Raw genomic sequence first — 25,872 nt, 5'->3', positions numbered from 1 at the left:
CAGGTGTTTCTATTGCTGCTGCGGATTACAGCTTGCTGGGACTTGTAGTACCTCTGCTGTAAGTGCTTGCTGTGGCTGATCACCGGCTCTGTGGTAGGGAATGTTGCCGGGTACATTATTGGCTTTACTTGGGTCTGCTGGATGACATCAGGGCAGGTCACGGGTGCAGGATATGATGGTGTCAGGTGAGCACAGCGCTGGGATCAGGTCGGCCAGGTGGAGCTCAGGCGAGCACAGCGCTGGGATCTGGTCGGCCAGGTGGAGCTCAGGCGAGCACAGCGCTGGGATCTGGTCGGCCAGGTGGAGCTCAGGTGCGCACAGCGCTGGGATCTGGTCGGCCAGGTGGAGCTCAGGCGAGCACAGCGCTGGGATCTGGTCGGCCGGGTGGAACTCAGGTGCGCACAGCGCTGGGATCTGGTCGGCCAGGTGGAGCTCAGGCGAGCACAGTGCTGGGATCTGGTCGGCCAGGTGGAACTCAGGCGTGCACAGCGCTGGGAACTGGTCGGCCGGGTGGAGCTCAGGTGCGCACAGCGCTGGGAACTGGTCGGCCGGGTGGAGCTCAGGCGAGCACAGCGCTGGGATCTGGTCGGCCGGGTGGAGCTCAGACGAGTACAGCGCTGGGATCTGGTCGGCCGGGTGGAGCTCAGGCGTGCACAGCGCTGGGATCTGGTCGGCCAGGTGGAGCTCAGGCGAGCACAGCGCTGGGATCTGGTCGGCCAGGTGGAGCTCAGGTGCGCACAGCGCTGGGATCTGGTCGGCCAGGTGGAGCTCAGGCGAGCACAGTGCTGGGATCTGGTCGGCCAGGTGGAGCTCAGGCGAGCACAGCGCTGGGAACTGGTCGGCCGGGTGGAGCTCAGGCGCGCACAGCGCTGGGAACTGGTCGGCCGGGTGGAGCTCAGGCGAGCACAGCGCTGGGATCTGGTCGGCCGGGTGGAGCTCAGACGAGTACAGCGCTGGGATCTGGTCGGCCGGGTGGAGCTCAGGCGTGCACAGCGCTGGGAACTGGTCGGCCGGGTGGAGCTCAGGTGCGCACAGCGCTGGGATCTGGTCGGCCAGGTGGAGCTCAGGCGCGCACAGCGCTGGGATCTGGTCGGCCAGGTGGAGCTCAGGTGCACGCTCAGCTGCAGGACTGGGAGAGGCTGCAGGTTGGTTACGTGCTGAGGGTAATGACTTGCTGCTGGGTCCGGGCCTCTGTGCCGCTGGTGGGCTCTGGTGCGCTGCGGCTGTCACTACTGGGGGGGTACAATGTCCATGATGGGGACCGGGTCCCACTTTCCTGCCAGTGACAGCGCTGGTGGCAGCTTGAGGCCTCCCTGCTGGTCTCACCTCAGCCTCCACAGATCTCACAGTCTTCTTTCCTCCACTCCCAGACCTGGTTCTCTCTGGCTGGATCAGGACCGGCTGCTGCCTGTTCTCCAGGATGTTCTGGCGCTCCAGAGATGTCCTCCTGTGCCTGGATGATGGAGGCGTAGAGGCACAGCTGAGGCCCTGATGATGGAGGCTCCTCTGCTCCTGCACAAATTGCTTGTTACTCTCTGTGTGACCCAGCGCCTGACCTCCACTCACAGGAGGCTCCTCCTCATTCACACTGCTAGATGGTTTCACTATACAGGTAGGTACTTACCTGCTGCCACTGCCATTGCAAACTCTTTCTGCACCAAATCTGCTGACACTGCACAGAACTCACTACAGGTCACTTTAGGGTTTTCATCCATGGGTTTTGGTGGCTGCAAATTATTTCCCAGAGAAGGCCTTGGAGCCTGGGCCTTGCATGGAGAACCTTCCCACCCAGGGTGGCCCCGCCCTGGGCTAGCTCCAGACATGAGGAGACCTCAGGAGCTCACACTGCACATGTCCTCACAGCAAGGGGGCAGTATTATAGTAGTTATATTCTTGTACATAGGGGGCAGTATTATAGTAGTTATATTCTTGTACATAGGGGGCAGTATTATAGTAGTTATATTCTTGTACATAAGGGGCAGTATTATAGTAGTTATATTCTTGTACATAGGGGGCAGTATTATAGTAGTTATATACTTGTACATAGGGGGCAGTATTATAGTAGTTATATTCTTGTACATAGGGTCAGTATTATAGTAGTTATATTCCTGTACATAGGGGGCAGTATTATAGTAGTTATATTCTTGTACATAGGGGACAGTATTATAGTAGTTATATTCCTGTACATAGGGGGCAGTATTATAGTAGTTATATTCTTGTACATAGGGGGCAGTATTATAGTAGTTATATTCTTGTACATAGGGGACAGTATTATAGTAGTTATATTCTTGTACATAGGGGGGCAGTATTATAGTAGTTATATTCTTGTACATAGGGGACAGTATTATAGTAGTTATATTCTTGTACATAGGGGGGCAGTATTATAGTAGTTATATTCTTGTACATAGGGGGCAGTATTATAGTAGTTATATTCCTGTACATAGGGGCAGTATTATAGTAGTTATATTCTTGTGCATAGGGGGCAGTATTATAGTAGTTATATTCTTGTACATAGGGGTCAGTATTATAGTAGTTATATTCCTGTACATAGGGGGCAGTATTATAGTAGTTATATTCCTGTACATAGGGGGCAGTATTATAGTAGTTATATTCCTGTACATAGGGGGCAGTATTATAGTAGTTATATTCCTGTACATAGAGGGCAGTATTATAGTAGTTATATTCTTGTACATAGGGGGCAGTAGTATAGTAGTTATATTCCTGTACATAGGGGGCAGTACTATAGTAGTTATATTCTTGTACATAGGGGCAGTATTATAGTAGTTATATTCTTGTACATAGGGGGCAGTATTATAGTAGTTATATTCTTGTACATAGAGGGCAGTATTATAGTAGTTATATTCTTGTACATAGGGGGCAGTAGTATAGTAGTTATATTCCTGTACATAGGGGGCAGTACTATAGTAGTTATATTCTTGTACATAGGGGCAGTATTATAGTAGTTATATTCTTGTACATAGGGGGCAGTATTATAGTAGTTATATTCTTGTACATAGGGAGCAGTATTATAGTAGTTATATTCTTGTACATAGGGGGCAGTATTATAGTAGTTATATTCTTGTACATAGAGGGCAGTATTATAGTAGTTATATTCTTGTACATAGGGGACAGTATTATAGTAGTAATATTCTTGTACATAGGGGGGCAGTATTATAGTAGTTATATTCTTGTACATAGGGGGCAGTATTATAGCAGTTATATTCCTGTACATAGGGGCAGTATTATAGTAGTTATATTCTTGTGCATAGGGGGCAGTATTATAGTAGTTATATTCTTGTACATAGGGGGCAGTATTATAGTAGTTATATTCCTGTACATAGGGGGCAGTATTATAGTAGTTATATTCCTGTACATAGGGGGCAGTATTATAGTAGTTATATTCCTGTACATAGGGGGCAGTATTATAGTAGTTATATTCCTGTACATAGGAGGCAGTATTATAGTAGTTATATTCCTGTACATAGGGGGCAGTATTATAGTAGTTATATTCTTGTACATAGGGGGCAGTATTATAGTAGTTATATTCTTGTACATAGGGGCAGTATTATAGTAGTTATATTCCTGTACATAGGGGCAGTATTATAGTAGTTATATTCTTGTACATAGGGGGCAGTAGTATAGTAGTTATATTCCTGTACATAGGGGCAGTATTATAGTAGTTATATTCTTGTACATAGGGGGCAGTATTATAGTAGTTATATTCTTGTACATAGGGGCAGTATTATAGTAGTTATATTCCTGTACATAGGGGGCAGTATTATAGTAGTTATATTCTTGTACATAGGGGGCAGTATTATAGTAGTTATATTCTTGTACATAGGGGGCAGTATTATAGTAGTTATATTCTTGTACATAGGGGGCAGTATTATAGTAGTTATATTCTTGTACATAGAGGGCAGTATTATAGTAGTTATATTCCTGTACATAGGGGGCAGTATTATAGTAGTTATATTCTTGTACATAGGGGGCAGTAGTATAGTAGTTATATTCTTGTACATAGGGGGCAGTATTATAGTAGTTATATTCTTGTACATAGGGGGCAGTATTATAATAGTTATATTCCTGTACATAGGGGGCAGTATTATAGTAGTTATATTCTTGTACATAGGGGGCAGTATTATAGTAGTTATATTCTTGTACATAGGGGGCAGTATTATAGTAGTTATATTCTTGTACATAGGGGGCAGTATTATAGTAGTTATATCCCTGTACATAGGAGGCAGTATTATAGTAGTTATATTCCTGTACATATTCTTTGTAGTCTATCACATATTTTCAGCATTTCTGATTGTGATTGGAATTATTACTATATAATAAAACTAACCTGCCGTGTACTTAGTAATAAGTGATGTGATTACGGGATTCTTATAGCATTGAGTTTGGTCTGTGGTCGTCTCCTCATTTTACCTTATAGGAAATCCATTTGTACATTAAATTTTTAGCCTTGTGGCCGCTGTGTGGCTGCGCGGCTTCACTTCTGCTATTTGTGTCTCTTGCTCGGCGGTGACTCACTGGAAGTTCTCGCAGGATTACACGGGATGTAATGTCAGGCTCTTACATAAGTTATTATTAAGCTATTTAAAGGGACGGAACTCTATAGTCTAATGTTTATTACAATTTCGGATAGTAAGTAGATGGACCGCAGATCAATCCAGTAACATTGATTTGTCTTTTATCATCTGGTCATAGGGAGCAGTAGATTGCAACATGTAACTAGTCAAATGAAACAGGAGGTTCAGGATGAGCAGTGCACAGAGGTAATGGAGAACATTGTCATTAAAATGATCAGTTGTGTCATTGTATACTACAACATTATATACAGCGGTTTGCCGCTGTCGTCCTCCTTGCGGTATTTTTGTCTGGTCTGTATAATGTATGCAGTGACCTGGTGCGTGGGAGCTGCCCAATGGCAGGACACTAAGCCCATCCCTTTAAGAAGTTATTCTTATAGGTTGGACCTGATGGACTTTTGTCTGCTATTTGATCAAATCTCACATTAATCCTGATCTGCCACCTAGTGGTCATAGAGCTAACTGCACTGGAAAGTTTTTTTCATCATAATCTGCAGGGGGGTCTGTAGTTATTTTGGTAAATTATCAAGGGGCTCTGTATTTATTTAGGAGGATTAGTATTGGGCCAGTGTAGGTTAGTGGTCCGGACTGCAGTCTTTAGAGGTCATGGGGTCTGTATGTAATTAGGGGTCTGGAGTCTATCTTGGTTTAGGGTTCTGCCTAGAGATCTGGGGTCATATACAAACAATACAAAACAAATATGTCAGCGCTAGACCTCACCGCCCGGACACATAACACATATAATCGGACGTAAGTGCAGGTGCTATAAGTAATGTTCAGGTGTCTGCCCTGAACTAAAAATGGTAAGGAAAAAACATAAGTAAAAAAAACTACTAAGCATCTACTGGCACTAAGGATAAAGTTTTTTAACATTATAAAAATGGTGATACGTGTATATAATTGCCAGAGGAGACATATATAAAGTCTTCAACTAACAATATACACTTAGAAAACTGATCAGTAAAGATATGACAAATTTAGAGATCACAGGCTGGGAAACAGGGTAGATTGGCACCAAAAGGGCCCAAGTGCTAACCATAGCCAAAAAGACTGGTATAGAGTAGTGATAAATATGTGGGAGGTTGTATTGGATAGAAATGTTGTGGGCAACAAAGATGATATTGTTTATAAATGCTGAAACCGTTGTAACATTGTTGTAAATAAAGTTGGCTACAATGTTTCAGGTGAAGTCCTGAGATTTTCCATCAGTTTCAGCAGATGTCTGATTGGTCTCATCAGAAGATGTAATGTCCTATACACTCACCGGCCACTTTATTAGGTACACCTGTCCAACTGCTCGTTAACACTTAATTTCTAATCAGCCAATCACATGGCGGCAGTACATTTAGGCATGTAGACATGGTCAAGACAATCTCCTGCAGTTCTCCCGAGCATCAGTATGGGGAAGAAAGGTGATTTGAGGCCTTTGAACGTGGCATGGTTGTTGGTGCCAGAAGGGCTGGTCTGAGTATTTCAGAAACTGCTGATCTACTGGGATTTTCACGCACAACCATCTCTAGGGTTTACAGAGAATGGTTCGAAAAAGAAAAAACATCCAGTGAGCGGCAGTTCTGTGGGCGGAATGCCTTGTTGATGCCAGAGGTCAGAGGAGAATGAGCAGACTGGTTCGAGCTGATAGAAAGGCAACAGTGACTCAAATCACCACCCGTTACAACCAAGGTAGGCAGAAGAGCATCTCTGAACGCACAGTACGTCCAACTTTGAGGCAGATGGGCTACAGCTGATCATTGCAGTCTGGGACTATAGTAAAGCTTCCAGAGAGCTTCACCAGAGGTCAGAGGGGCTATCTGTAACTATGGATTATCTGTAAGTTGGGTGTCCTTAAGTAGGGGACCGCCTGTATATACAATATTGGCACAAGCAGCTGATAGGTAATGTAGTATTGTGCACGTCACTCACGGTTTTGCTGTCAATAGACCAGATGCGACCTGTAGAAATATAAGTTGTAGATCACGATCTCTACGCCAGCGCATGTGAAAGTGGAAGACGCCGAGTGAGAACCACCGGCTCTATGAGCAGGACATCGTGATCTATATTGTGAGGAAATGGAATCCACCAGAGGCAGTCTAATCCTCCTAACTACAGGGGGCGCTGTCCCTGCTGTGAAAGCAGCTGCTAGAGTCTGTGCACTTTACTTCCTTAGCGCAGTATCATCCTCAGTAACTACTTGCTCAATGAGCTCATTATCTAGACGTAGTCTGGACGGTACAAGGGAGGGAGGTGCCGCTCATAGCTGCAGCATATTACTCGGCAAGAGGAGAGTCACTTGGGCTCATTTACTAAGGGCTCCGCGACCCCACTTTTGTCGGGTTTCCACCGAATTGCCCCGGGATTTTGGCGCACGCAATCGGATTTCGGCGCAATCACACTGCCTTTCACGCAGGGGGTAGGGGGGGCAACTTCATCCCCATCATGAATGAGCCATTTATGATCAGCACTAAAATTTTCTGCTGCGGATCCACAGCGGGTCTCTCATGCCTGCGATCAGGCCCGGTCACTATCATGTGCGCAATGATTTACCGTATAATAACTACAATTACAGAAGGGGAAGGAGCTTCATAATTAGGTCCTGCGATGGGGCCTTATGATTTCTGAGACGCCCCTGGAGGCTCCTTATGCTAAAAAATGGGACAGAGTGAAATAAAAATACAATACTGCGACGCTGCTCGTTCCCATATACATAAAAAGAACATTTATTTGCATCCAGGCCACAGATTTCCCTTAGAATATTTTCTGGAAAGGACCCGGCTTTGAATCGGTGAGGGGCATTTTGGAAATGGGCATAACAAAGGGCGATTATTTGTCACCAGGCTTACCGCCAGGAATTACACCGATTTCCCTTCTCATGCCACCTCCATGGCAAGTGGGTGTGAATGGGGCAATGCTGATTTCGGCGTTCCTGCTGTAATCCTCAACCTCATCAGTGCAGTAGGTGCGCCACATTTGAACCTGTGGCAGCCATTTTGGAAATGGGCATTACAAAGGGCAAGTTTATTTTCTATAAGAAATAATGGCCGTCACATTTAATAGGTGCTTCATTACCGACATTACCATGTAGGGATTATACTGGGACCATCCGCATTCACCTGAAGTGCAGTATTAAGCTCCACTCCTGGGACTTTCCATTTCAAATTGATAAGCTCCTCCTCCTCCTGTGCAGTATTAAGCTTTTCCCATTTGGAGAGTCCTATTGTGCAGTATTAAGCTCCTCCCCTCTTGAATGTCTGATTTTTTTTTAGTGATAAGCTCCTCCTCTTGGGTTGTTCCATTGAGCACTGTTAAGCTCCTCCCCTTTGGGCGGTCCTATTGTGCAGGAATAAACCCTTCCATCTTTGGACTGTCCCATTGTGCAGTATTAAGCACCTCCGGGACTTTCCCCTTCTCAGTGATAAGCTTCTCCTTTTAGAGCGTCCCATTGTGCAGTGATGAATTATTCCTCTTTGGACTGTCTAATTGTGCAGTGATAAGCTCCTCCCCTAGAACAGTCCATTTTGTAGTGATTTCCACTCCCCTAGAACTTTCTGTTATGTAGTGATAAGCCCCTCCCCTAGAACTTCCTGTTTTGTAGTGATAAGCCCATCCCCTAGAACTTCCTGTTTTGTGATAAGCCCCTCCCCTAGAACTTACTGTTTTGTAGTGATAAGCCCATCCCCTAGAACTTCCTGTTTTGTGATAAGCCCCTCCCCTAGAACTTTCCGTTTTGTAGTGATAAGCCCCTCTCCTAGAACTTCCTGTTTTGTAGTGATTACCCCTCCCCTAGAACTTTCCGTTTTGTAGTGATAAGTACCTCCCCTAGATCTTTCCGTTTTGTAGTGATTAGCCCCTCCCCTAGATCTTTTCGTTTTGTAGTGATTAGCCCCTCCCCTATAACTTTGCATTTTGTAGTGATTAGCCCCTCCCCTATAACTTTCCGTTTTGTAGTGATTAGCCCCTCCCCTATAACTTTCCGTTTTGTAGTGATAAGCCCCTCCCCTAAAACTTTACGTTTTGTGCTGATAAGCCTCTCCCCTAGAACTTCCGGTTTTGTACTGATAAGCCCCTCCCCTAGAACTTCCTGTTTTGTACTGATAAGCCTCTCCCCTAGAACTTCCTGTTTTGTAGTGATAAGCCCCTCCCCTAGAACTTCCTGTTTTGTAGTGATAAGCCCCTCCCCTAGAACTTTCCATTTTGTGATAAGCCCCTCCCCTAGAACTTTCCGTTTTGTGATAAGCCCCTCCCCTAGAACTTCCTGTTTTGTACTGATAAGCCCCTCCCTTTAAGAATGGTCTTGTTTTGTCCATCACAGCTCTTGAGCCATTAAAGAGAACCCGTCATGCAAAATAACCCCCCTAAACTAAATATATTTTCATAAACTGCCATTAGAGAGCATTGCCTCTATCCCTTCATTGTCCCTCTACATGCCTGTAAACCTAAGCAATAAGGTCCTAAAGCTGTATGCAAATGACCTGTGAAATGTCCAATGAAGCATTAGCATATTCAAGCTGTCCACTCTATTCATGAGTGGGAGGCACAGCCACACCCCCAGTGCTTGACTGACAGCCTGTATAATGATGTGAGGCTGTATAATAATGTGCTTCCTGGTGCTGGTGGCCACGCCCCCTGCAGCCTGTGTGTGCATGTGTGTGTGTGTGTATAGGAGAGATACAGCAGCTCCAGGCAGCCATGTTATAGCAGAGCATGTCAGGTACATGTGTAGCTGATGTCTGTGTCTCTCACCTGTATATTAGGAGGATGCAGCATGTCAGCAGATGCAGCACACACACTAGCAATGCTTTACTATACATTACACACAGACATGAGCAGGGGGAGGAGAGGGGAGGGGTAACAGTGGTGACATCACTGCCTCTGACCATGTGACCAGCCTCATTTACATGATAAAGAAACGATGATTTTACAATGAATAATGTATGAAATAACTAGATAAAGGCTGGGATGGGATCCTTGTAAGCTGCTCTAACAGGTAGAGGTGACAGGGCAAGTGACACAGACCTGATGACAGGTGTCCTTTAAGCACAGATGAAGAAATGTGTGGTAAAATCTCTTTAATTGTTAAACATTTGTGAAATGTGAGAAATTGTGAAAAAAAGAACCTAATTGTAAGGTAAGTCCAGAAGGAGGGGGAGTATATATAACAGCGGGATCCCTTTAAATTCTGTGTCGCTCAGTCCACATCTGAAAGAGATTAAGGCATAACATTCATTAGGAGACTATAAACCTCATCCAGATTACTACCTCACACAACACAAGATCATAAGGCATGAACAGAATCCCAGGACTACAGTGAGGACTGACACATATGGAGGGCAGCAATGGGAGAGGGCGGGGTACAGCGCATGACTACAGCACATTGCTCCAAACCTGACACCCATCATAAAGGATCCAAGCCCCATCCAAACTAATCCTAATAATGACCCGGAAAAGGAAGCGACATGGAAGGAAATTCACATATTGTGCCTCAAAGTTTTACCTTCTGTGCATGCGGGAACATTGAGACACGGTAATGTCTCTACCACCTTCAACTTTTCTCCACTTAGGGGAGTGCATTGTGGTGTTGGATTTCCGGAGAAAGAAACTTCTACCCACTTAGTGGCTCCTGATACATTTCTTCTAATGACGGGAAAAACAGAATTTACACGTAATGGTTACAGGAAGTATAATAGCTATCGATGTAACATAATACTGCCCCTATATACATGAATATAACTACTATTATACTGCCCCCTATGTACAAGAATATAACTACTATAATACTGCCCCTATATACAGGAATATAACTACTATAATACTGCCCCCTATGTACAAGAATATAACTACTATAATACTGCCCCCTATGTACAAGAATATAACTACTATAATACTGCCCCCTATGTACAAGAATATAACTACTATATTACTGCCCCCTATGTACAAGAATATAACTACTATAATACTGCCCCCTATGTACAGGAATATAACTACTATAATACTGCCCCCTATGTACAAGAATATAACTACTATAATACTGCCCCCTATGTACAGGAATATAACTACTATAATACTGCCCCCTATGTACAAGAATATAACTACTATAATACTGCCACCTATATACAGGAATATAACTACTATAATACTGCCCCTATGTACAGGAATATAACTACTATAATACTGCCCCCTATGTACAGGAATATAACTACTATAATACTGCCCCCTATGTACAAGAATATAACTACTATAATACTGACCCCTATGTACAAGAATATAACTACTATAATACTGCCTCCTATGTACAGGAATATAACTACTATAATACTAACCCCTATGTACAAGAATATAACTACTATAATACTGCCCCCTATGTACAGGAATATAACTACTATAATACTGCCCCCTATGTACAAGAATATAACTACTATAATACTGCCCCCTATGTACAAGAATATAACTACTATAATACTGCCCCCTATGTACAAGAATATAACTACTATAATACTGCCCCCTATGTACAAGAATATAACTACTATAATACTGCCCCCTATGTACAAGAATATAACTACTATAATACTGCCCCCTATGTACAGGAATATAACTACTATAATACTGCCCCCTATGTACAGGAATATAACTACTATAATACTGCCCCTATGTACAAGAATATAACTACTATAATACTGCCCCCTATGTACAGGAATATAACTACTATAATACTGCCCCCTATGTACAGGAATATAACTACTATAATACTGCCCCCTATGTACAAGAATATAACTACTATAATGCTGCCACCTATGTACAAGAATATAACTACTATAATACTGCCCCCTATGTACAAGAATATAACTGCTATAATACTGCCCCCTATGTACAAGAATATATCTACTATAATACTGCCCCCTATGTACAAGAATATAACTACTATAATACTGCCCCCTATGTACAGGAATATAACTACTATAATACTGCCCCCTATGTACAGGAATATAACTACTATAATACTGCCCCCTATATACAGGAATATAACTACTATAATACTGCCCCCTATGTACAGGAATATAACTACTATAATACTGCCTCCTATGTACAGGAATATAACTACTATAATACTGCCCCTATGTGCAAGACTATAACTACTATAATACTGCCCCCTATGTACAGGAATATAACTACTATAATGCTGCCCCCTATGTACAGGAATATAACTACTATAATGCTGCCCCCTATGTACAGGAATATAACTACTATAATACTGCCCCCTATGTACAAGAATATAACTACTATAATACTGCCCCCTATGTACAGGAATATAACTACTATAATACTGCCCCCTATGTACAGGAATATAACTACTATAATACTGCCCACTATGTACAGGAATATAACTACTATAATACTGCCCCTATGTACAAGAATATAACTACTATAATACTGCCCCCTATGTACAGGAATATAACTACTATAATACTGCCCCTATGTACAAGAATATAACTACTATAATACTGCCCCCTATGTACAAGAATATAACTACAATAATACTGCCCCTTTGTACAAGAATATAACTACTATAATACTGCCCCCTATGTACAAGAATATAACTACAATAATACTGCCCCTTATGTACAGGAATATAACTACTATAATACTGCCCCCTATGTACAAGAATATAAGTACTATAATACTGCCCCTATGTACAAGAATATAACTACTATAATACTGCCCCCTATGTACAAGAATATAACTACTATAATACTGCCCCCTATGTACAAGAATATAACTACTATAATACTGCCCCCTATGTACAAGAATATAACTACTATAATACTGCCCCTATATACAGGAATATAACTACTATAATACTGCCTCCTATGTACAGGAATATAACTACTATAATACTGCCCCTATGTGCAAGACTATAACTACTATAATACTGCCCCCTATGTACAGGAATATAACTACTATAATGCTGCCCCCTCTGTACAGGAATATAACTACTATAATACTGCCCCCTATGTACAAGAATATAACTACTATAATACTGCCCCTTATGTACTGGAATATAACTACTATAATACTGCCCCCTATGTACAAGAATATAACTACTATAATACTGCCCCTATATACAGGAATATAACTACTATAATACTGCCCCCTATGTACAAGAATATAACTACTATAATACTGCCCCTATATACAGGAATATAACTACTATAATACTGCCCCCTATGTACAAGAATATAACTGCTATAATACTGCCCCCTATGTACAAGAATATATCTACTATAATACTGCCCCCTATGTACAAGAATATAACTACTATAATACTGCCCCCTATGTACAGGAATATAACTACTATAATACTGCCCCCTATGTACAGCAATATAACTACTATAATACTGCCCCCTATGTACAAGAATATAACTACTATAATGCTGCCACCTATGTACAAGAATATAACTACTATAATACTGCCCCCTATGTACAAGAATATAACTGCTATAATACTGCCCCCTATGTACAAGAATATATCTACTATAATACTGCCCCCTATGTACAAGAATATAACTACTATAATACTGCCCCCTATGTACAGGAATATAACTACTATAATACTGCCCCCTATGTACAGGAATATAACTACTATAATACTGCCCCCTATATACAGGAATATAACTACTATAATACTGCCCCCTATGTACAGGAATATAACTACTATAATACTGCCTCCTATGTACAGGAATATAACTACTATAATACTGCCCCTATGTGCAAGACTATAACTACTATAATACTGCCCCCTATGTACAGGAATATAACTACTATAATGCTGCCCCCTATGTACAGGAATATAACTACTATAATGCTGCCCCCTATGTACAGGAATATAACTACTATAATACTGCCCCCTATGTACAAGAATATAACTACTATAATACTGCCCCCTATGTACAGGAATATAACTACTATAATACTGCCCCCTATGTACAGGAATATAACTACTATAATACTGCCCACTATGTACAGGAATATAACTACTATAATACTGCCCCTATGTACAAGAATATAACTACTATAATACTGCCCCCTATGTACAGGAATATAACTACTATAATACTGCCCCTATGTACAAGAATATAACTACTATAATACTGCCCCCTATGTACAAGAATATAACTACAATAATACTGCCCCTTTGTACAAGAATATAACTACTATAATACTGCCCCCTATGTACAAGAATATAACTACAATAATACTGCCCCTTATGTACAGGAATATAACTACTATAATACTGCCCCCTATGTACAAGAATATAAGTACTATAATACTGCCCCTATGTACAAGAATATAACTACTATAATACTGCCCCCTATGTACAAGAATATAACTACTATAATACTGCCCCCTATGTACAAGAATATAGCTACTATAATACTGCCCCCTATGTACAAGAATATAACTACTATAATACTGCCCCCTATGTACAAGAATATAACTACTATAATGCTGCCACCTATGTACAAGAATATAACTACTATAATACTGCCCCCTATGTACAAGAATATAACTACTATAATACTGCCCCCTATGTACAAGAATATAACTATACTTCCCCCTTAATATGAATCGTTCTATGTGACTCACGGATAATCGGGATATATCGGTTTGCACTCTCTGGTTCGTTGTCTCGTGGACTCTCCACATGAGGATGAGCATAGTCCCCATTCACTCCACTCTGTCCAATCCCCTGGACCTGCAAGAAAGTGTTGGCTTGTACTCCATTCGCATCCAAAGCAGCATTCAATAGTTTCACAGATATGCTAGTAACGCCTTCTTATGCAGATTTCTATAAGCCCCACCCATTTACGGTCACGTAGAGCAGGAATGTGGGGAGGACATTACTCACGTCTGCATTTTTCGATGTAGTAGCAGGCGCGGTCGTCCCGGTGACTTCCTTCGCACCACTTCCCCTCGGGATCCTTGGTTTGGCCTTCACACTTGCGATGTCTCCTCTGGTTTCCGACTCTTTGTTTGCACCTGATGTCACCATCTTGTAATCTAGAGCATGTGGACCATTCGCCCCATGGTGTCCACTGCCCATCAACTGCAGGGGACAAGAGGGTCAAAGGTTGTCAGGATCTTTGCCTCTACATGTTGGAACCTGTACACACACTGATATGACGTCAGGAGCTTAGTTTGGGTCATAGCTACAGAAACGCGGCAGCAGGATCTGTGATTAGAGATCATAGACATTCACCCCTCAGATGCCACGATCTGATGTGACCACAGCATCAGAGTGGTTATTCTACTTTAACATCCGAAAATACAAATCTGAATAATTTGGAAAACCGCTACTTACTTGGGCATTGTAACTTAGTGTTGCAGATAATACTCTTCGTTGACGGCCCCACACAATATTTTCCTCCGTTACGGGGGGCTGGTTTATCACACAGCCGCTTCTGCGTTATCTGTCCAACGCCACAGGTCACAGAACATTTGGAGGGGTCCTGCCACTCCCCCCACTGTCCATCAACTGCAGGGAGAGGAGACGTGAACGTGTACACTCAGTGTTATTCTCACGTGTGCTATCTTCATCTGGAAACCGTCAGCAAGCAGGGTGACGGACAGATCCATCAACAGCACCTTGTTGACGGTTTCCATCTTCCAGGAGCTTACCTTCGCAGAGTGGGAGGCTTCTACATTCTCTGCTTTCTTGATTACTTCCCGGACATGGTGTCCCGGGTGGGCTCGTAGAGGGGGGAGGGTTATTACATTCTCGAAAACGAGGTTGAGTCGGAAAAATTCCAGAACCTTCAGTGATACAGCTGGAGGAGCAGGGATTCCAGTGTCCCCAGTTACCCCAAGATCCATGAGCTTTAAAAAAGAGATGAAATACTCAAAACTGTCCAACTACTGTTAGCAGCCATTTTGTTTGTTACTACAAAATGGCTACCAGCTTATGTGTTACTACAAAATGGCTGCCAGCTTATGTGTTACTACAAAATGGCTGCTGGCTTATGTGTTACTACAAAATGGCTGCTGGCTTATGTGTTACTACAAAATGGCTGCTGGCTTATGTGTTACTACAAAATGGCTGCCGACTTATGTGTTACTTCAAAATGGCTGCCAGCTTCGTTTTCACAGAGCCTTCCTTACCAAGTGCTCGAATATTATTAGGGTCCCAGACCCCCCACCCCACGCCAAATACCATGGCTAGAAACCCCTGGATATGATTGTTCTTACTGGGACAAATCCTTTGTGTGTCACAGAGTTCGGTCTCCTGGTTGTGACCGTCGCAGTGGCCGCCACACTTGGGGGATGGGTTGTTACACTCTCTGGTGCGTTTCCTTGTTCCAGATTCACATGTGACGGAGCACGGTGACCACTCCGACCACTCCGACCACCCTCCGTCCTCTATAGAGAGAGAGAGCGTACAGCCCATGATGTCACAGCAGGGGTATGACATCACTGATGTCACTCAGAAAAGAAACTTATTGATGGACTGGATAAAATTTTAAAACACTGTTTGCCAAATATTATGTGCCGTCCAATGGACCTGCTCTTGTATTGTATGCCCACATAATACCTCCATGCCACCATAGAGTGCACACATAACACCTTAACTGCCCATATAATACCACCATAGAGTGCACACATAACACCTTAACTGCCAATATAATACCACCATAGAGTGCACTCTAACACCTTAACTGCCAATATAATACCACCATAGATTGCACACATAACACCTTAACTGCCAATATAATACCACCATAGAGTGCACACATAAGACCTTAACTGCCAATATAATGCCACCATAGAGCATACCTCCCAACATTTGTGAAAGGGAAAGAGGGACAAAATGGTGGCACGCGTAGCGATCCCCCTAAGCCACACCCCCAATCACTCCCTGGCCCCGCCCCAAATTTTAGCCATATTATAATAATAAAAATCATCTCAATAAAAAAAAAATTATCTTCTATGGGATTTGAACCTAGAACCTGCAGTGTCCATGTACAATAATGACACAGCGCCTGAACCAACTGAGCCATAATCTCAGTGATTATCTAGGTGTAGAATTTTGGTAACTAAGAACTATGACTACTGTTACACTGTGACACAGATTTAATGCTTTGGTATATAGAGAGGGATCTTCTCAGAAATTATTGTAATTATTGAGACTATTATTATTATTATTGAGATGATTATTATTATTTTTACTATTATTAATAATCGTCTCCATAATAATAAAAATAATAAAATTTATAATAATAATAATAATAGTCTCAATAATTACAATAATAATCTCTGAGAAGATCCCTCTCTATATATCAGTGCATTAGTCTGTGTCACAATGTAACAGTGGCAGATAACACTTCTTAGTTACCAGAAATCCTCCACTCTGTATCACTGGGCTTATAGCTCAGTTAGTTAAGCTCCTGTCTACAGTGCAGAGGGTCCTAGGTTCGAATCTCAGCCTGGCCAAAACTTTATGTAATTTAATTAAATACAGAGCTTGTGTCTGGGGAAGCCCTGGAGACCATATATGGACAGATACTGATCTGAGCCTGATGACGTGGTCCCTGCTCTCTCCGCTAAGCCCGACACTTCTCTGAAAAGGATTCCCTGCCCGATGTCTGCTCTGGGGAAGCCCTGGAGACCATATATGGACAGATACTGATCTGACCTGATGAGTGGTCCCTGCTCTCAGCTAAGCCCGACACTTCTCTGAAAAGGATTCCCTGCCCGATGTCTGCTCTGGGGAACCCTAGGAGATGCAGTGACCATATATGGATAGAGATCTGAACCTGATGACGTGGTCCCTGCTCTCCGCTAAGCCCGACACTTCTCTGAAAAGGATTCCCTCCCGATGTCTGCTCTGGGGAACCCTAGGAGATGCAGTGACCATATATGGACAGATGCTGATCTGAAGCTGATGACGTGGTCCCTGCTCTCCGCTAAGCCGACACTTCTCTGAAAAGGATTCCCTCCCGATGTCTGCTCTGGGGAACCCTAGGAGATGCAGTGACCATATATGGACAGATGCTGATCTGAAGCTGATGACGTGGTCCCTGCTCTCCGCTAAGCCGACACTTCTCTGAAAAGGATTCCCTCCCGATGTCTGTAGAAGCCATTCTGTACTGTGAGTTCTGGCTTTCAAAGTATTTACTATGCGGACAAAGCGCCGGGACACAGCGGGACCTGGGGGGAAAATCCGTGACAATCTCATAGCTGTCCGTGACGCGGGGCAGAGGTACGAAAAACGGGACTTTCCCGTCAAAATCGGGACGGTTTTACTGTACATAATACTGCCATACAGTAGTCATATTCTGCCATACATACTGTACATAATACTATCATACATACTGTACATAACACTGCCATACAGTAGTCATATTCTGCCATAGATACTGTACATACATACTGTACATAATACTGCCGTACAGTAGTCATATTCTGCCATACATACTGTACATAATACTATCATACATACTGTACATAATACTGCCATACAGTAGTCATATTCTGCCATACATACTGTACATAATACTATCATACATACTGTACATAATACTGCCATACAGTAGTCATATTCTGCCATAGATACTGTACATACATACTGTACATAATACTGCCGTACAGTAGTCATATTCTGCCATACATACTGTACATAATACTATCATACATACTGTACATAATACTGCCATACAGTAGTCATATTCTGCCATAGATAGTGTACATAATACTGCCATAATACTGTACATAACACTGCCATACAGTAGTCATATTTTGCCATAGATACTGTACATAATACTGCCATACATACTGTACATAACACTGCCATACAGTAGTCATATTCTGCCATAGATACTGTACATAATACTGCCATACATACTGTACATAATACTGCCATACAGTAGTCATATTCTGCCATAGATACTGTACATAATACTGCCATACAGTAGTCATATTCTGCCATAGATACTCTACATAATACTGCCATACATACTGTACATAATACTGCCATACAGTAGTCATATTCTGCCATAGATACTGTACATAATACTGCCATACATACTGTACATAATACTGCCATACAGTAGTCATATTCTGCCATAGATACTGTACATAATACTGCCATACATACTGTACATAACACTGCCATACAGTAGTCATATTTTGCCATAGATACTGTACATAATACTGCCATACATACTGTACATAACACTGCCATACAGTAGTCATATTTTGCCATAGATACTGTACATAATACTGCCATACATACTGTACATAACACTGCCATACAGTAGTCATATTTTGCCATAGATACTGTACATAATACTGCCATACATACTGTACATAATACTGCCATACAGTAGTCATATTCTGCCATAGATACTGTACATAATACTGCCATACATACTGTACATAACACTGCCATACAGTAGTCATATTCTGCCATAGATACTGTACATACATACTGTACATAATACTGCCGTACATACTGTACATAATACTGCCATACAGTAGTCATATTCTGCCATAGATACTGTACATAATACTGCCATACATACTGTACATAATACTGCCATACAGTAGTCATATTCTGCCATAGATACTGTACATAATACTGCCATAGATACTGTACATAATACTGCCATACAGTAGTCATATTCTGCCATAGATACTGTACATAATACTGCCATACAGTAGTCATATTCTGCCATAGATACTGTACATAATACTGCCATACATACTGTACATAATACTGCCATACAGTAGTCATATTCTGCCATAGATACTGTACATAATACTGCCATACATACTGTACATAACACTGCCATACAGTAGTCATATTCTGCCATAGATACTGTACATAATACTGCCATACATACTGTACATAACACTGCCATACAGTAGTCATATTCTGCCATAGATACTGTACATAATACTGCCATAGATACTGTACATAATACTGCCATACAGTAGTCATATTCTGCCATAGATACTGTACATAATACTGCCATACAGTAGTCATATTCTGCCATAGATACTGTACATAATACTGCCATACAGTAGTCATATTCTGCCATAGATACTGTACATAATACTGCCATATAGTACTCAAATTCTGCCACACGTAAAGTAGATAATACTACCATACAGTACTCAAATTCTGCCATACATACAGTACATAATGCCGCCATACAATGCTCAAATTCTGCCATACAACTCCTACATATTGTTGCTATATGTAGCTTACTGTACATAATATTCTGCCCCACACAGCACACTGTGTGCCTTACAAGCATACTACTTCCATAGAGTGCACACATAATACTTTCATACGCTGCCTGTAGTAACGGGACGGGGGGGACGTGAGGTCAGCCTTGTGTACTCAGACTTTGACCTCGGCTCTTTGTACTTTGTAGATTGTTTCAATTTGTTTTTGCCCAAATCACAAGTCAAATATTGACCCTTTGTAGGCCAGCCCGTCCGGCCACCTAATGCATAGCAGCGCGTTTCCTAGGAAGCGACGAGTTTCGTTTTCACTTCCCGCAAATTGACTTGTTCTGTTCTTCAATTAAAGGGCAATCCTAATAACATATTTCATTACTGGGCCCTCGATAAATAAAACATAAACTTCCGGGGCGGCCGCCATCCATAGATGTCCTAAAACAGCCCCCCCCCCCAATACTTACCAGGACAGCAGTCCTGGGGGGTACAGGCCCGGACCTCCTCACGTCCCCCCTCACAGTCCCCTTGTCCTATGCAGACTCTCTGCCTCTTCTGGATGCCCTCCAGACAGGAGACCGTACATCCCGTCCAGGCGCTCCACTCCGACCACTCAGGCGGGCTGGGGAGGAAAGGGTCAATGAGAGACGCACATGGAGGCAAGAAGGATCGAAATAGGCCCAAGGGACCCCAGGCTACGAGGAAATAGTGGGGACCCTCACAAGTATCAGCACAACTGCAACACAAAAATAGCGGACAATGTGGGGGGTGGGTCAAAAATACTGTCCACAATAAAGGGGGTCTCAAAAATATTGGCTGACAATAATGGGGTTGGTAAAAATGCTGGCCAGGTAGGTAGACCGTTGGCCAGTTAGTACCTGGACCTCAGTTGTGGTAAGAAAGTGGCTGGCATTTTACACTTAGGGCGGAGCTACCAGGTCACATGTCTGACTACAGGATGGAGCCAAGCTGTAGTCTGTTACCAATGGCAACCCAGAGAGTTCTTACCGGCAGGCCTGACACGGGGAGAACTTATCTGACTTGAAGCCGTATTGAATATTCAGGCAGCAGTCGATGTCTGACACTCCTTCTCCGAGATGGTCTCTGCACTCCCCGGTCACCTGGTCCACCCTCGCGTAACACTGCACATCGTCCGAGTCTGAGGAACACAAAAGATCAGCGGGCACCTACATGGCATAAGGCTAATGTATAGATGGGGCAGCGTGCGCCCCTGGGGTGACTGACCTGCGGTGGCATAAGGCTAATGTATAGATGGGGCAGCGTGCGCCCCTGGGGTGACTGACCTGCGGTGGCATAAGGCTAATGTATAGATGGGGCAGCGTGCGCCCCTGGGGTGACTGACCTGCGGTGGCATAAGGCTAATGTATAGATGGGGCAGCGTGCGCCCCTGGGGTGACTGACCTGCGGTGGCATAAGGCTAATGTATAGATGGGGCAGCGTGCGCCCCTGGGGTGACTGACCTGCGGTGGCATAAGGCTAATGTATAGATGGGGCAGCGTGCGCCCCTGGGGTGACTGACCTGCGGTGGCATAAGGCTAATGTATAGATGGGGCAGCATGCGCCCCTGGGGTGACTGACCTGCGGTGGCATAAGGCTAATGTATAGATGGGGCAGCGTGCGCCCCTGGGGTGACTGACCTGCGGTGGCATAAGGCTAATGTATAGATGGGGCAGCATGCGCCCCTGGGGTGACTGACCTGCGGTGGCATAAGGCTAATGTATAGATGGGGCAGCGTGCGCCCCTGGGGTGACTGACCTGCGGTGGCATAAGGCTAATGTATAGATGGGGCAGCGTGCGCCCCTGGGGTGACTGACCTGCGGTGGCATAAGGCTAATGTATAGATGGGGCAGCGTGCGCCCCTGGGGTGACTGACCTGCGGTGGCATAAGGCTAATGTATAGATGGGGCAGCGTGCGCCCCTGGGGTGACTGACCTGCGGTGGCATAAGGCTAATGTATAGATGGGGCAGCGTGCGCCCCTGGGGTGACTGACCTGCGGTGGCATAAGGCTAATGTATAGATGGGGCAGCGTGCGCCCCTGGGGTGACTGACCTGCGGTGGCATAAGGCTAATGTATAGATGGGGCAGCGTGCGCCCCTGGGGTGACTGACCTGCGGTGGCATAAGGCTAATGTATAGATGGGGCAGCGTGCGCCCCTGGGGTGACTGACCTGCGGTGGCATAAGGCTAATGTATAGATGGGGCAGCGTGCGCCCCTGGGGTGACTGACCTGCGGTGGCATAAGGCTAATGTATAGATGGGGCAGCGTGCGCCCCTGGGGTGACTGACCTGCGGTGGCATAAGGCTAATGTATAGATGGGGCAGCGTGCGCCCCTGGGGTGACTGACCTGCGGTGGCATAAGGCTAATGTATAGATGGGGCAGCGTGCGCCCCTGGGGTGACTGACCTGCGGTGGCATAAGGCTAATGTATAGATGGGGCAGCGTGCGCCCCTGGGGTGACTGACCTGCGGTGGCATAAGGCTAATGTATAGATGGGGCAGCATGCGCCCCTGGGGTGACTGACCTGCGGTGGCATAAGGCTAATGTATAGATGGGGCAGCGTGCGCCCCTGGGGTGACTGACCTGCGGTGGCATAAGGCTAATGTATAGATGGGGCAGCATGCGCCCCTGGGGTGACTGACCTGCGGTGGCATAAGGCTAATGTATAGATGGGGCAGCGTGCGCCCCTGGGGTGACTGACCTGCGGTGGCATAAGGCTAATGTATAGATGGGGCAGCGTGCGCCCCTGGGGTGACTGACCTGCGGTGGCATAAGGCTAATGTATAGATGGGGCAGCGTGCGCCCCTGGGGTGACTGACCTGCGGTGGCATAAGGCTAATGTATAGATGGGGCAGCGTGCGCCCCTGGGGTGACTGACCTGCGGTGGCATAAGGCTAATGTATAGATGGGGCAGCGTGCGCCCCAGGGGTGACTGACCTGCGGCGGCATAAGGCTAATGTATAGATGGGGCAGCGTGCACCCCTGGGGTGACTGACCTGCGGCGGCATAAGGCTAATGTATAGATGGGGCAGCGTGCGCCCCTGGGGTGACTGACCTGCGGTGGCATAAGGCTAATGTATAGATGGGGCAGCGTGCGCCCCTGGGGTGACTGACCTGCGGTGGCATAAGGCTAATGTATAGATGGGGCAGCGTGCGCCCCTGGGGTGACTGACCTGCGGTGGCATAAGGCTAATGTATAGATGGGGCAGCGTGCGCCCCTGGGGTGACTGACCTGCGGTGGCATAAGGCTAATGTATAGATGGGGCAGCGTGCGCCCCTGGGGTGACTGACCTGCGGTGGCATAAGGCTAATGTATAGATGGGGCAGCGTGCGCCCCTGGGGTGACTGACCTGCGGTGGCATAAGGCTAATGTATAGATGGGGCAGCGTGCGCCCCTGGGGTGACTGACCTGCGGTGGCATAAGGCTAATGTATAGATGGGGCAGCGTGCGCCCCTGGGGTGACTGACCTGCGGTGGCATAAGGCTAATGTATAGATGGGGCAGCGTGCGCCCCTGGGGTGACTGACCTGCGGTGGCATAAGGCTAATGTATAGATGGGGCAGCGTGCGCCCCTGGGGTGACTGACCTGCGGTGGCATAAGGCTAATGTATAGATTTGGCAGCGTGCGCCCCTGGGGTGACTGACCTGCGGTGGCATAAGGCTAATGTATAGATGGGGCAGCGTGCGCCCCTGGGGTGACTGACCTGCGGTGGCATAAGGCTAATGTATAAATGGGGCAGCGTGTGCTCCTGGGGTGACTGACCTGCGGTGGCATAAGGCTAATGTATAAATGGGGCAGCGTGCGCCCCTGGGGTGACTGACCTGCGGTGGCCTGGAGGATGGAGGAGCAGAGCAGGAGTAGAGGCAGCAGGGACATGTTGGTCTCTCAGGTAGACGGGCACCTTGGCATCTCCCGCAGGTCCCGGCTGTGTCCTGTGCTGCAATATGTGTCCCAATCACTGGTCCCAGCTTATAACAGGCTGGGAACACCCCAACCCCCCTCCAAAAGATCTGGCACTGCCCCAGCCCCCTCCCGCTCACCTCCCATGTCCTCCTCTTCTATAGAATTTCTCTGGACACTGATCTGTGTCGTAATCAGGAGAGGGAGAGGTTACCGGGCACCAGGTGATGAAAGAGGGCAAGGAGAGGCCCATGGATCAGGGAGGACAAAGCTATGCCCGCATACTAGTAATGCCCACATGCTATGCCAGCCATGCCCAAATTGTATGCCAGCGATGCCCAGATACTAAGCTAGTAATGCCCAGATACTATGCTAGTAATGCCCACCGATGCCCAGATACTATGCTAGTAATGCCCAGATACTATGCTAGTAATGCCCACCGATGCCCAGATACTATGCTAGTAATGCCCAGATACTATGCTAGTAATACCCACCGACCATTCCCAGATTGCCCAGATAGTATGCTAGTAATGCCCACCGACCATTCCCACGATGCCCAGATAGTATGCTAGTAATGCCCACCAACCATTCCCACAATGCCCAGATAGTATGCCAGCCATGCCCAGATACTATGCTAGTAATGCCCACCGACCATTCCCAGATTGCCCAGATAGTATGCTAGTAATGCCCACCAACCATTCCCACGATGCCCAGATACTAAGCTAGTAATGCCCAGATACTATGCTAGTAATGCCCACCGATGCCCAGATACTATGCTAGTAATGCCCAGATACTATGCAAGTAATGCCCACCGACCATTCCCACGATGCCCAGATAGTATGCTAGTAATGCCCACCGACCATTCCCACAATGCTATACTAGTAATGATACTATGCTAGTAATGCCATTCCCACGATGCCCAGATAGTATGCCAACCATGTCCACCAACCATTCCCACGATGCCCAGATAGTATGCCAACCATGTCCACCAACCATTCCCACGATGCCCAGATACTATGCCAGCCATGCCCAGATACTATGCTAGTAATGCCCACCGACCATTCCCACGATGCCCAGATAGTATGCCAGCCATGCCCAGATACTATGCTAGTAATGCCCACCGACCATTCCCACGATGCCCAGATAGTATGCCAGCCATGCCCAGATACTATGCTAGTAATGCCCACCGACCATTCCCACGATGCCCAGATAGTATGCCAGCCATGCCCAGATACTATGCTCGTAATGCCCACCGACCATTCCCAGATTGCCCAGATACTATGCTAGTAATGCCCACCGACCATTCCCACAATGCCGAGATTGTATGCCAGCCATGCCCAGATACTATGCTAGTAATGCCCAGATACTATGCTAGTAATGCCCACCAACCATTCCCACGATGCCCAGATACTATGCTAGTAATGCCCACCAACCATTCCCAGATAGTATGCTAGTAATGCCCACCAACCATTCCCACGATGCCCAGATAGTATGCCAGCCATGCCCAGATACTAAGCTAGTAATGCCCAGATACTATGCTAGTAATGCCCACCGACCATTCCCACGATGCCCAGATACTATGCTAGTAATGCCCACCAACCATTCCCAGATAGTATGCTAGTAATGCCCACCAACCATTCCCACGATGCCCAGATAGTATGCCAGCCATGCCCAGATACTAAGCTAGTAATGCCCAGATACTATGCTAGTAATGCCCACCGATGCCCAGATACTATGCTAGTAATGCCCAGATACTATGCAAGTAATGCCCACCGACCATTCCCAGATTGCCCAGATAGTATGCTAGTAATGCCCACCAACCATTCCCACGATGCCCAGATAGTATGCCAGCCATGCCCAGATACTATGCTAGTAATGCCCACCGACCATTCCCACAATGCTCAGATACTATGCTAGTAATGCCCACCAACCATTCCCACGATGCACAGATAGTATGCCAGCCATGCCCACCAACCATTCCCACGATGCCCAGATAGTATGCCAGCCATGCCCAGATACTATGCTGGTAATTTCCACCAACCATTCCTGCGATACCCAAATACTATGCTAGCCTTGCCCACCAACCATTACTATGATGCCCAGATTGTAGCCATGCCTGGATAATACGCTAA

At 45.2% G+C, this 25,872-nt stretch overlaps 2 protein-coding genes across 2 annotated transcripts in view; one reads left to right on the top strand and one right to left on the bottom strand.

Annotated features, from left to right (window-relative positions):
- The first annotated feature begins 1,479 nt into the window (after window positions 1-1,479).
- LOC140077714 (leucine-rich repeat neuronal protein 1-like) overlaps window positions 1,480-25,872 on the top strand; it is a 107,848-nt gene continuing 83,455 nt past the window's right edge. Inside the window, exon 1 of the mRNA XM_072125110.1 lies at window positions 1,480-1,612. Within this exon, the coding sequence (XP_071981211.1) occupies window positions 1,492-1,612 (121 nt within the window). The 5' untranslated portion in view covers window positions 1,480-1,491. The remainder of the gene's footprint in view (window positions 1,613-25,872) is intronic.
- LOC140077713 (properdin-like) lies at window positions 9,641-23,814 on the bottom strand. The gene is made up of 10 exons (XM_072125109.1): window positions 23,662-23,814; window positions 20,829-20,979; window positions 20,288-20,442; window positions 15,828-15,998; window positions 15,261-15,458; window positions 14,944-15,117; window positions 14,491-14,688; window positions 14,229-14,337; window positions 10,081-10,220; window positions 9,641-9,785 (listed from the first exon to the last, which is right to left on the bottom strand). Exons 1-10 carry the CDS (start codon window positions 23,714-23,716, stop codon window positions 9,775-9,777), a joined length of 1,362 nt encoding a protein of 453 aa, XP_071981210.1. The 5' UTR covers window positions 23,717-23,814; the 3' UTR covers window positions 9,641-9,774.

The sequence above is a fragment of the Engystomops pustulosus genome, chromosome 9 (assembly GCF_040894005.1).
Source record: "Engystomops pustulosus chromosome 9, aEngPut4.maternal, whole genome shotgun sequence".
NCBI lineage: Eukaryota > Metazoa > Chordata > Amphibia > Anura > Leptodactylidae > Engystomops > Engystomops pustulosus.
The sequence above is the reverse complement of the archived record's forward strand: the minus strand, read 5'-3'. Positions and strand labels throughout refer to the sequence as shown.